General features: G+C 41.6%; 1 protein-coding gene across 1 annotated transcript; it reads right to left on the bottom strand.

The window, feature by feature from the left end:
• Window positions 1-7,278: 7,278 nt before the first annotated feature.
• On the bottom strand, window positions 7,279-13,975 carry LOC107602719 (C-factor-like). The gene is made up of 6 exons (XM_016295290.1): window positions 13,760-13,975; window positions 13,618-13,672; window positions 13,285-13,472; window positions 12,815-12,976; window positions 12,594-12,704; window positions 7,279-7,392 (listed from the first exon to the last, which is right to left on the bottom strand). Exons 1-6 carry the CDS (start codon window positions 13,907-13,909, stop codon window positions 7,279-7,281), a joined length of 780 nt encoding a protein of 259 aa, XP_016150776.1. The 5' UTR covers window positions 13,910-13,975.

Raw genomic sequence — 13,975 nt, forward strand, 5'->3', positions numbered from 1 at the left:
TAGTCAGTGCAACCTGCAGCAAGCGCAAAAAACAAATGACTGATAAACAGAATGGTAGCTCATTTTAGTGATGCAGCAGTGTGTTTGGCACTAGCTGTTCTGATCAAGATAAGAGACAAGCAAAGGCTGGTTTAGGTTCATTTAGGTTTAATGTCATGAACCTTGCAAACTCTGCCACATCCAATGACTTGTTCTTCACCCAAAGCACTCATTTTAATAGTCTGGTCACAAACTTTTGTCCCAGTGGCACAAAAGCCCCAGCTTTGATGTTTAGCCAGGAGGCAACCGCACCAAAATTATTTAATAATTGAATGACTTTCAAAGGACCAATTATTTTCTTTTTTTTTTTACTTTTAACAATGCTTTTACTTTACCTTAATGAAGGGCCCTATCACGTTGGTGTTGAATGTAGTTTTTCATGTCTTCTACACGGTTGGTCTGAATTGAGCCATTTGCCACGATTGCAGAATTATTCACAAGCAGGTTCAAACCATTGTTTCCCAGTAGAGATCCCACTTTCTTTCCAGACTCTTTGATACTGCATGGATCATCTAAAATTAACAGAACATATATTAGTGATAAGCAGTGGTGGAAAGAGTACTGAAAAAATATACTCAAGTAAAAGTACCATTACCTTCCAAAAAATGTAGTGTGAGTAGAGTAAAAGTACTTGTCCAAAAAACTACTTGAGTAAGAGTAAAAGAGTAGCCTATTTAAAAGTACTCATGAGTATTGAGTAGTGAGTACTGAGCTGTGGATTCTACCCCCTCATAATAAAAGCTGTACACCGCAATTGATACATTTAAAAAACATTGTACATTCTGTAAATCACAGTATCTTGTTTGTCATAAAGAATGAAGAATATCTTTCATCCAGCAGTTTTCATTTTGACTGCTAACTCTTTAAAATACATCAAAACAGCACGGAAACAGTATTCAGTTGAAGAAAAGATGAAAGTTATTCTCAGTACAATCATCCCCATTTAAATCAAAGTTTGAAAAAATAGATTTAAAATCATGTGTAAGGCCACTGAGACAGCATATGCTGTTGTTGCACATAAAATATTAATGTTTAGAACAGTGCAAAATATTAACACCATTAGAAACTCATAGTTCAGCATCACACACCATGATATGGGTTAAAATGAGAGCCCATTTCTCTCCAAAACGGTGCCAGTTTTAGCGTTTTGCAATAAAGAAATAAAAATAACTAAACTTGATAATTTATGTTACAATTTTAACATAAATGCACATTGTTTGTCAAACTGATGAAGATGTTTTCTTAATTTGCTGGTGTTTTTTCAATTTGCATGTGTTTTCTTAAGTTGCAGCGCGTTGAGCTCTCTCGGCCACCGTAAAAATGGATTAAAAAAAAAAACATTATTAACGAGCTGCAGTTTTATTACATCACGGGCTGGCACAGATGCAGTATATTAACGCCATGGGTCACCAATTAGGTGCAGATTTGGTCCTCAATTTGTGTTTCACAGCGTGCATCACGCGCTCAAACTCATCAAATGTCAACAAGTTCCACAAGCAACAACGACTTATCCAAGTGACTACTGCAGAACGCACGCGAGAGAGAGACGAGGCAGCGCAGATCGCGCGTCTCATATTAGGCTTGTTTGAGATGCGCCTCGCCTTGCCTGAAATGAAGGCGAGAGTAGGCGGCTGCAGTGAGGGGAGGAGTGAAATAAGCGCAGTCAAGACGGACAGTTCTGACCTCTCGAAGTGGAACAGATACCAACGAGATCAAAGACAGATATCGCGTTATTCTCACTCACGGGCTGTGTTGCTTATAATGATATAATTTCAGCTCTGATACTTTTATATGAAAATAAATATGATGAACAAGACACTTAAAGTGCTTGCTATTTAATTCCATAAGAAAGGTGTATTTATCATCCATTTTCACTTTAATACAAACATGTATTTTAGATTTTTAGAGAAATATGACAACAATCACATATCTCACACAGAGATCGCACTGTCGTTGTGTTTGGGAATATTCATGCATAATTTAAATACATAATCACATGAAATCAGATAAAAAAATATATATTTTAGAAGAGAACCGCAGCATCACAGGTGTCTGAACCAATGGGCATTAAGCTGTGTCGTCAGTCAGTAGTTTCCCATCATGCTTTTGGTCAGCGCAGTCGGTGGAGAGCAACTGCGCTCGACTGCACAATCCAACACAGCTGCCTCGCCGTCGCAAGAGTTTTTTTGCACACGTCAGCATGACATCAGAGCAAGTCGGAGGTAAGTCGGACACTTTTCTAACCAGCATGCATCTCGCGGTGATCACCGGTGATCGATTCTGCCCCAATAAGTGAGTGGGAATTTACCGAACGTGGCACTTGCGGGAGTTAACACTGTATGCAATACCCGCAACCTCACACCAAATTTCAGGCCGTGTAAATAGGCAAGCATATATACAAATCATTTAGTAAGCAGAAATCCGAAACTTACCTTAACATATTAAGTTAAAGGAAGATGTGACTGAATTGATGCTTGAAGAATGCACTTCCATCAGCCATGATAAACAGTTGGCGGTTAAAGTTTTCTATGCACAATTTGACTTGACGAAAGTCACGAGACCTATTACTAGCAGAGTAAAAGTACCGATACATCACTTAAAATGTACTCAAGTAAAAGTAAAAGTACACAATTTTTAAACTACTCAAAAAAGTACAATTACTGATAAAAACGACTTAATTACTGTAATGTGAGTATTTGTAATTCGTTACTTCACACCCCTGGTGATAAGTATTAAGTAATGAAATGGTATCTTTAGAATTCTCAAAAAAACAACAAAAACAACAACAACAACAAAAAACATTTCCAGTGAAAGTTTTAAATGCACAGAGAAGGACACGTGCACATTTACCAAGACGTATGATAGTGATCACACTTGGATGTTTTTTTGCCAGTTCTCTTAATACCTTAAAAATATAATATGAATAATTAAACAAGGCACATTTGGATTTCTCCTGGTATTTCTATTTGTGTTAGTTATTACAACTTACCTCAGACTTTGGTTCATCTGGGTCACGACAAGTAGACAACCCTTTCACTGCTGCCATCATCTAAGTTCATCATTTTGGTTTATCCAACCTGCTCCTTAAGAGTGTTTTTTTATATAAACGCAAGTGAACTCCATGCCCATTTTGAACTGAACTTGAATTGTCCTGTGTGTATTGTGCTATGTCATACTGTATGTGTTATTGAGGTTAAGAGGAAAAGATCAATGAAATAATAGCCAGAGAGTGAGAGAGCGAAAAAAACAAGCTAAGATAACATTTCAGCTTGATCTATGCTATTAGCTTAAATAGTAATAGTGACTGCTTGTCACTGCTTGTTAAGGATTTGCAACTGCAATAAACCTGGGTGAAACAGAGGCAGCTCATTCAAATAAAGGTATTGTTTTGTCTGGTGTATTTTTAAAAACATTTGCACAACTCATGCGTAGTATCCATACATTTTCCATTGCTTAAGACTTAAGATTTCCATTGCTTAAGATTAGGACTGGGTCACGGTGGCAGTAGACTGAGTTAGGACGCCCATTTGTCCTTTTCCCCGATTAGCTCATCCTGGGGAATCCCAAGGGATTCCCATATCAGTCCAGAGATATAATCCCTCCTAAAACCTTAATTGAGCAATCAACTCTTTTTCTGGCTGAAACCATGGACTCAGTCATTCCAACGCTTCACACTTGGCTGCAAACCACACATGTAAAAGCACTGAAGGTCACAGCCCGAAAGGTCAAACCACCCATGTAAGCGCTGAAGGTCATGGCCCGATAAAGCCTTAACACTAGAACTACCGGAATTCTATAACTACTAGAATGGCCATAGTGGTCATTCTGACCGTTCATACTAGAATGTACTAAATGCCATTTTTGTCACATCATATTTACATTTGAAGCTTCTATTGAGGTTTTACAATGAAGCTTTGAATGTCTGTTGTCATATTTATGATGTCATCACCCTAACAATTACGAAATGTTTTGTAATATATAATTGTGTAAGAGCTACGTAGACCACTCCCGAAGGTGCGAGCCTCACTTTGTGTCCGGCAAGCGGGAAAGCAAGGTTTTTCACCGTGGTGAAAATGTTGTATTTGAAAGTCTATGCCAACAAATATGAACTGAAGCAGAATATTTCAGTAGATCAAACTTGTTGTGAATTTTGGAAATTATTGCATATATCTTTTTTTCAATAGCTACATTTTGACTTTTGCACTTTACAACACTCTGGAGTTATTGTAAATGTTTGGATTACATGATTCAGAAACAATTCTATGCAGCCACCACTTGGAACATAATCCATGAATAAATGGATCTGTTATGTTAGGATAGGTAATAATAAACATTGTCACTGTTGCCAAAAATTTAGCCTAATTAGTTTGTTTTATTTCACAGTTTCAGTCTTGTCAGGACTAAAATTAGCCTATATGCCATCACTGTTAGCCTAAAAGTTGCTAGGCAACAGTGATGCACATTTCCAACCTGGAGAAAAGTCGCAAAAGCTGAAATTATACGCCGTCCTTAATGCGAATGGTCAATTTGACCACTTTGGCCATTCAAGGTAGAAATCCTCAGAAATATTTTGTGTTTTGTAATTTAAATTAAATAACAATGTTAGAATAAAATATACACATTTAAGAAAAGTCAGGGTATTATAGTTATATATATGGTAGCTAAGGGAAAGTCGTGGCCTAATGGTTAGAGAGTCGGACTCATAACCCAAAGGTTGTGGTTTCGAGTCTCGTACCGGCAGGGATTGTAGTGAATGTACAGCGCTCTCTCCCACCTTCAATACCACGACTGAGGTGCCCTTGAGCAAGGCACCGAACCCCCAACTGCTCCCCGGGCGCTGCAGCATAAATGGCTGCCCACTGCTCCGGGTGTGTGTTCACGGTTTGTGTGTGTTCACTGCTGTGTGTGTGCACTTAGGATGGGTAAATGCAGAGCACTAATTCCGAGTATGGGTCACCATACTTGGCCACATGTCATGTCACGTCACTTCACTTTTTTTTTTTATTTCAACAAAATTATTACATTGCAAAATTTAAAAATGGTTAAAATAACTGCCTTGGTAGTTCTAGTGTTAAGGTGTTATCTTCAAAAAGGAGAGATGCCACCCTAAGCCCCCGAACATGACACCCCCCCTTAAGATCCTGTCCATGAATATTACAAACAGGATCGTGACCAGGGACAGCCGTGGCAGAGTCCAGCACTCACTGGGAACAAGCTTGATGTGCTGCTGAGAATGCAATCACAGCTTTCACACTAGTTGTACAAAGACCAGATAGCATGCATTAGTGAACCTGGCATTCCATACTACTGGAGCACCCCCACCAGCGATACCAGGGACACAATCATTAATAGGCCATTTCTTATTTGTTTTCAAATTTTTTCAATTATTTTTAAAACGGCAAGATAATTACTTTGTGGTCCCTCATAAGATCTGGTTTGGAGAATCAGAGAGAATTTGAAGAATTTGGAGAAATTACAGTGCAGATAATGTTACAGGTAGTAACTGGATCTTTCTTACAGACACACAAGGAGGCAGATGTGACACTTCCTTTCTTCATGTTTTAGGTCCACCCCCTTCACATCCTAAGGGGGGTGGGGGGGAACTAAGATGTGAAGAAATGAAGTGAGGAAAGCAAAAAAGGATGCGCAAATAAGAAACGAGATTCACCCCGAGTATCCTTACTCATATCTCCTCTGGAAACTTCCTCACTCCTCGTTCCTTGCATCCTTCCCCCATATCCATGTTCCTTAGACATGAGGAAAGAAAGCAAGGAAAGGAGAAAATACTCTATTGACAGATAGGTTGAGTGTTACTCTAGAGCAGAGGTGTCCAAACTCGGTCCTGGAGGGCCGATGTCCTGCAGAGTTTAGGTCCAACCTGCCTCAACACACCTGCCTGGAGGTTTCTAGTATGCCTAGTAAGAGCTTGATTAGCTGGTGCAGGTGTGTCTAATTGGGGTTGGATCTAAATTCTGCAGGACACCGGCCCTCCAGGACCGAGTTTGGGCACCCCTGCTCTAGAGGGACTTACACTACTTCCTCTTATACCACTGTTTGACTCATTTATCTTCCAGAATCTGGCAATAATGTTTGGGAGGTCATTTTAGGTCAATCTCTTATCCTGCAAGGTCCATCTTGTTCACTGTTAGTAGCAGCTCACACCGTGACTCCCTTGCCACCTTGCTGTTGTCTGACTGAAACTAGTAATGGTCCTCCAGGTAGTTTGCAGTTACTGATGGTTTAATATTTGGTTTAACGCACAATTATTCACCTTAATTCTTAAATTCTTTTGCAGTTAATATATTTTCTTCTCGACATACTGTATTATGCACACACTGTTGTTCTATTCCCAGAAGCATTCATGTTAATACTTTAATCACAAACCTATGTCCCAGTGGCACAACACTATAAGCCCCAGCCTAGATGTTTGGCCAGAAGGCAACCGCACCAACAATCTATTTCATAATTTCATGACCTCCAAAGACGAAATGGTGCTGAAACTGTTGAATTGTTGAAAAAGAGCTGGGAGGTCTGAATAATCAGCATCAAAGCTGGACAGCAGGGCAGCGTCCAGAATGTTGTCCCGACTCCCAAACCTCTGGGCTGTACCCTTCCCAGTTGATGTGGTACTAGAGACAACCCCTTTGCCGGCAGTCCAGGATATTCCACAAACACCATCAACCTCCCCAAACTCTTTTGCCCATTTGAGGATGGTACCCAGTGGAAAGACTGATGGGCACACTTAGGAAAAAGAAGAAGGCCTTCCAAACTTTGTATGCTAACTGAGTTCCACAATCCCCATCAGTCTTTCCATAGGGTACTATCCTCAAATGGGCAAAAAAAAATGAGTGAGGTTGATGGTCCACTTCCATTGTACAGAAAATCATCCGGGGTCATGAAGGGTCTGGCTAATGCTGGGATGAACATTGCACAAGAAGAAGAGATTTCGTTTCATAAATGCTTCATAAAATGTTTTTGCCTGAGCTTGAGCAGAATATTTTTTTCATATTTTACATCTCTCTATCATGATTACACAAACACATATTTTAATACTGTTTTTTTAATGAATTATTAACTTTTTTCTCTGATTCAGCCATGTGTGTGTAATTGACAGCATATACAATTAAGAGAGAGAGAGAGAGACAGCACTGCTTTATTGATCAGAGTGTTTTATTGTATGAAATGGTATAAAATTGGCATGTGTCTGTCATAAACCTTTGACCACATTTTTCTTCTGGTTTACCAGGGAATTGTTTCTCCAGTGTAATCCAAGAATCCTCCGTGCTGCTTCTCAGTAAGGCTACCAATGACACGCAGCATTCCCTCCACACTTTCTTTTGATTCAAGTGGTGCCTAGTGAAAATATAAACATACATATACAGTAGTTCAGTCAAATCCATTCAACAATTTTCCAAATTGTTTGTAGTATGCTTGGGGATATATGGAGCCTCTCCCAAAGTCTTGGGCAGGAAAATACCCTGGGTGAATGGGCAGTACATTGCAGGGCTAAAGACCTGGGCTCGTATGTATAAAACTTCTCAGAAATGCTCTTAAGAATAGTCTTACGCTTTGACTTAAGTGTCAAAAAATTCTTAGTAAAAAGTAGGCCTTTTCTAAGAGTAGGAGACTTTTATAAAGACGCTAAAAGCAACTTTCAGTAAAGTCTAAGACTGATTCTTAAGTGTTGACTGAGGTGACACTTAAGTGTTGTGAACTAAGGACTATATTGATGTCAACACAAAATGGCCGACCTCGACCTCTGAATCAGCCAATAGTGAGCCTGCTCATGTAAAGTCACAGCAGCACAACACCAATCATTTAATGTAACTACAATAAAATGTTTTAATTAAGACTGAAATATTTTAATTTAAATGTATTTTTAAATGCTTTGCATTGTGCAAAATTATCATAAATTATTACTAATGCTTTGTTTAATGGTATGTCTCCTCATTTACAGTTAGAAATTAATGAGTTCCATCAACGGCTCCAGTAACTCCAGGAAAGCCCACAATCCTCACAAAAGTTGTTTTTGCAGTATGGTTTGGCGGTCAGTTGAAAATTTAATAAACTGCCATATAGTAGTGGCCAAAAGTGATGTCCAGCCTAGGAAATTTGACATATTTTCATCCTTAATTAAAAAAAAATGTTTGCAAGATTTTGTAAGCATATTGCATAGTTGCTTAGTCAGTTGTTTTATTTGTGATAATAATGCAATGAAACAAGCCAAATTTTGCTGTCATCATTTTTGGCCATGCTATCATACAAAGACATTATGAACACATGCAAAAACAAGAGGACCAATGAAATGTAAATAACGTATGTTGTAGTCAATGTGCCAATGTTGCCAATTTAGTGATTTTGTCACTAGATTTAGTGACTTCCGCATCCCTTTAGAGACTTTTTTCAAAAACCTAGCAACAAAATCAATTTCTTGGACAAACGTTATCTACATTCTGAGACTCTCCCATGACGTCATAAAGGCGAGTTCACTGATCTATATAAATATAAATATAGATGCTGGTGCATTGCTGCATTTTTCCAATTTTCCAGCCAAAAAAAATTTATTACTACTTTCATTTCTGCTGTTAGAGCATTGACTTGTTGAGTGGAAGAGGTTATTACATTTTTTACTTTAAAGTTTAAAAAAAAATACTTTTTGATCTTTACAATTAAGTTTGTATCGTTTTATCAACTCCATATTGTCATATAAGTCCATATATATTTTCGCTGGAAAGTGTTTGTCGTCTCCTCTTTGCTGCCATCTTATTACTCCTAACTAGGTTAGGAGACCTCTCCAGCTCTCTTAAATAATTTAGGAGCTGAGACCTCTTTTAACACTTAGGAACCTTTATGAATCACTCTTATTCTTAAACTTAGGAATAAGAGTAAAATTACATCATTTTTAGAATTTTGACACACTTAAGACTAAACTTTTACTTTGAGCGGCTTTATACATACGGCCCCTGTTCACACCAACACAAACACTCCATTACATCAACCTTGAGGGCATATCCCGAGCCCTCAAGGTTGGATGATTGGTTTCTCGGGGTGGCCCGCACTGTGGTGCAGCTAGGGGGTATACGGGGGTCCCCCCAGTGGAGAGGTCAGTTGCGATGCATTTGTGTCCTAATACAGCTTCCACTTGGCAGGGCAAACCGTGCCTCCCCTCCCGGGCCTGTAGGTACTGCTTATGCGGTCTGTGGAGAAGCTGTCTTACACGCTACGGCGTTACTGCAGGTCCATCAGGCTAAAGCACTGAGGGACCTGCACGAGGGTTGTCACTATCCGGAAGTTCTGACAGAGCTCCGAACCGCAACTGACCTCGCGCTCCGAGCGACGAAGTTCACCACGAGTTCTCTGGGTCATGAGATGTCCACACTTGTGGTCCAGGAGCTCCACATCTGGCTGTGTCTGGTCGACATGAGGGATGCCGACAAAGTTTGGTTCCTCAAGGCCCCCGTGTCCCAGACCCACCTCTCGACAATAGAGAGGTTTTTTCTATCTCTGGGTCCCAAGAGGACACGCAAAGTTGCGGACGGACCAAACCCAGACCACACTCTTCCTCCTCTGTCGCCAGCAGGGAGCAGCGGGCAGTTTGAGAGCATCATCAAAGGCCCTACTCACACACCCTCTCGCACCTCAGCCAGTTGGGCCTTCGGATCAACTGGAGAAAGAGCAAACTCTCCCCGACGCAGAGGATCTCAGTATGGAGTTGGATTTGGTCAAACAGACAGCACTCTGCCTGAATATGTTCAAGAGCAGGACGGCGGTCCCACTGAAATAGTTTCAGAGGCTCCTGGGGCATTTGGCAGCTGCAACGACAGTCAAGCCGCTGGGGCTGCTTCATATGAGACCGCTTTAACACCGGCTCCATGGCAGAGTCTCGAGGTGGTCAGACCTTGCATTTCTTCGGGCAGGAGTGCACCTGGAGCAGGTCTCCAGGTATGCTGTGGTGTACACGGATGCCTCTACCACTGGCTGGGGCCACGTACGACGGGCATGCAGTGCAAAAATTTGCAACTGCAAAAAATTGCCTAGAGTTGTTAGCAGTACGCCTTGCCTTGAACCATCTCAGAGGGAGCTTACGAGGCAAACACGTGCTGGTCCGCACGAACAACACTGCGACCGTTTTGTACATCAACTGACAAGGTGGTCTGCGCTCCCGTCGCAACTCGCCTGCCACCTCCTCCTCTGGAGTCAGAATCATCTGAGGTCGCTTTGTGCCATTCATATTCTGGGTCTGCACAACCATACGGCAGACGAGCTGTCACGAGCAGCGCTCCCCGGAGAAATGAGACTCCATCCCCAGATGGTCCAGCTGATTTGGAGATGTTTCGGAGCCGCTCAGGTAGACCTGTTTGCCTCCCCAGACACCTCCCACTGCCAGTTGTTTTACTCCCTGACCGAGGGAACACTCGGCACGGACGCACTGGCACACAGCTTGCCTGCGCAAATATGCGTTTCCCCCAGTGAGCCTTCTCGCACAGATGCTGTGCAAGATCAGGAAGGACGAGGAGCAGGTCCTGCTTGTGGTGCCTTACTGGCCCAATCTGACCTGGTTTCCAGAACTAATGCTCCTCGTGACAGCCCCTCCCTGGCAGATTCCTCTGAGGAAGGATCTACTGACTCAGAGATGGGGCACCCATAGGTTCTAGGTGACCTATCCCAAGAGGTAGTAGACACCATCACTTCGGCACGAGCACCGTCTATGACACGCTTACACCTTGAAGTGGAATCTGTTCGTCGAGCGGGGTTCTTCTCACTGAGAAGACCCCGGAGATGCCCGATCAGAGTTGTGCTTTCCTTTCTGCAGCAGGGGAGGCTGTCTCCCTCCACCCTTAAAGTCTATGTTGCTGCGATTGCTGCTAACCACGGCCCTGTGAAGGGAAGTCGGTAGGGAAGCATGACCTGATCATCAGGTTCCTTAGGGGGCGAGAAGGCTGAATCCTCCTCGGCCCCTCGCTATACCCTCTTGGGACTTGTCTCTAGTGCTTAGAGCACTACAGCAGGGCCCATTTGAGCCTTCGCACTCAGTCGAGCTGAAGTTTCTGTCAATGAAAACTCTGCTCCTGCTTGCATTGGCCTCCATCAAGAGGCACGCATTTTCGGTCGACGAATTGTGCCTAGAGTTTGGGCTGGCTGACTCCCAAGGTAACCCTGAGGCCCTGGCCCGGCTATGTGCACAAGGTTCCCACTTCTCCCTTCAGGGATAAGGTGGTGAACCAGCAAGCGCTGCCCCTGGGGGAGGTAGACCCCGCCCTAGCTTTGCTCTGTCCCGTCCGAGCCTTGAGATGGTACGTGGACTGTACACAAAGCTTCAGGACCTCAGATCAGCTCTTTGTCTGTTTCGAAGACTGGCAGAAGGGGAATGCCGTCTCTAAGCAGAGGATGGCCCACTGGAAAGTAGATGCCATCACCCTGGCTTATCAGGCACAGGGTGTGCCCTGCCCATTCAGGTTGCGAGCCCACTCTACTAGGAGTGTTGCATCCTCCTGGGTGCTGGCTCATGGAGCCTCTCTGACAGATATTTGTAGAGCTGCGTGCTGGGCGACCCCCAACACATTCGCTATATTCTATATACCTGCTGCCTAATTATACTCGCGCTGTGATCAGCGGCAGCTGGATGCAATCATTGCATGCCAATGTGCAGTGGCTCGTTTAGTTTACACTCTAAAGTAGATTGGTCTCTCTAAGCGAGATTCCAAATTCGTCGGTCATACCAACGTGACGTCTCCGTTCCCTCCTTCAGGGAACAAAGGTTACATACGTAACCAAGATGTTCTTGCGTCCAGTTTGGTTTTCTTTTATGTTTGCATGAATTACTATCAGCCATGATTATTTTACTTTGCTAATTGAAAGGCTGTTTATATGCATATCCGCTAATTGTTTACGAGAAGCACACACATAAGAGGCTGACAATTAGCTGAACATATACAGTGCTTGTTTAATTAGTGACACTTAGCCTGCACTTTTAAATCTTTATTTGAATGTGTCAACATTGTTATTTTTAAACCTTTATTTGAATATGGCAACATAATATCGTAGAATATATTTCTATGAATACATATCTAACAGAGACCCCTCCCCTAACAGCCAATCACTGTGTGCATAGTAAGCATGCTGACATCATACATAGCAACAAGGTCAACCCTTACTCTTAGCTTAAACTTCTCTCTATTCCTTAGTAAAAGTTTGTCTCAGCAGCTTTGTGAATAGGTTTTAAGAGAAAACTATTACTGCTTTTTAGGAGAACTATTAGTGGTAAGATAAAATGTTTTGTGCTTGAGTTTAGGTCAAACTGATATAAAGTTGTAACAAAGTCTGTCCATTTTTTATTCAATTTTGACCAGTAGGTAGTGTTGTCAATAAATCATTTCCAGATTACATGAAAATTATTTTATATAACAAAATGTTTTTAATATCTTGACTGTCATAGTCACAATATGATGTGACTAAAACTTAAAGAATTTTTTTTTTGTATGTTTGAAAATATGTGGAAATCGAAAGCACCTGCTGCATTACACTTAACATGGATTCAAGGCATCTACACTTACTTTTGCACCACCCAGTTCAGTCTTCACCCATCCTGGGTGAAGGGCCATGCAGAGGATCTCATCCGCCTTTAACTCTTCCGCAGCTAACACAGTCAGCATGTTAAAACCTGCCTGATAGATAAACATAATATTTGAGTTATACATGGACTCATGGCTTCAATATTTTATGGGTAATGAATGGGATCCAGTTTAACCAGTACCAAAGCAGGACTCTGGTGTACCTTGCTAATGCAGTAAGGCAACACTGGGAATTGGGTGTACATGGAAGGCATTCTGGTCATGGATCCCCCAAGAGTGGAGATGTTGATGACAGCTGCTTTATTAGAAGACATGCCTGGTATCCTACTGGCTTTGGCCGCTGCTTGTAGATACGGTAAGTACTCCTACAGTACATAAAAAAGAGAAATAAAAACATGTATCTGAATTAAGTTTATTTGACACAGACCAAACACATTAACTAGTGTCAAAAAAAAGTCAGAGCAACCTGCAGCAAGCACACCAAAGGAAACGACTGATGAACAAAGCGGTAGCTTACTAAAATAAGCTGGTCTCATCAGGCTGAGAGACCAGCTAAGGCTAGGTTAAAAGTACTTTGATACAATGCCATGCCTAGATGCAAGGCCCCAGCCTTAGATGTTTAGCCAGAAAGCAGAAGAAAATTGTTGCTTTAGAGCTCTTAGCGATGCATTACCTTAATGATTAATAAGGGTCCTATCACATTGGTGTTAAAGGTGTTTTTCATGTCTTCAACACTGCTGGTCTGAATGGTGCCATTTGCCATGATTGCAGCATTATTCACAAGAAGGTTCAAACCATTGTTTCCCAGAAGAGATCCCACTTTCTTTGCAGACTCTTTGACACTGGATGGATCATCAGCATCTAAAATTAACAGAACAAATGTTTGTGCTAAAATATTAAGCAATGAATTGGTATTCAAAAACCACTGAAAAATCACTTTGAAATTCTAAAAAACTACTTCTAGTGAAAATTTTAAATGCAGCAGGAAGGACACATGCACATTTACCAAGACGTATGATGGTGATCACACTTGGATGCTTTTTTGCCAGTTCTCTTAATGCCTTAAGAAATATAGTATGCATAATTAAACAAGGCACATTAGGATTTCTTTTGATGTTTTCTATTTGTGTTAGTTATTCAGAACTCACCTCAGACTTCGGTCCATCTGGATCACGACAAGTAGCAAAAATATGCCGCTTTTGACTAGAATCCTCCAAGAATTGCTTAACAGTTTCTAAGCCCAAGCCCCGGTTGGCTCCGGTGATCAAGATATTGCATGCTTTCACTGCTGCCATCATTTAAGTTAATTCATCAGTCGGGATCATCCAACCTGCTCCTTAGAAGTGCTCTTTATATGAACCCAA

The sequence above is a fragment of the Sinocyclocheilus grahami genome, unplaced genomic scaffold (genome assembly GCF_001515645.1).
Source record: "Sinocyclocheilus grahami isolate Dianchi unplaced genomic scaffold, SAMN03320097.WGS_v1.1 scaffold333.1, whole genome shotgun sequence".
NCBI lineage: Eukaryota > Metazoa > Chordata > Actinopteri > Cypriniformes > Cyprinidae > Sinocyclocheilus > Sinocyclocheilus grahami.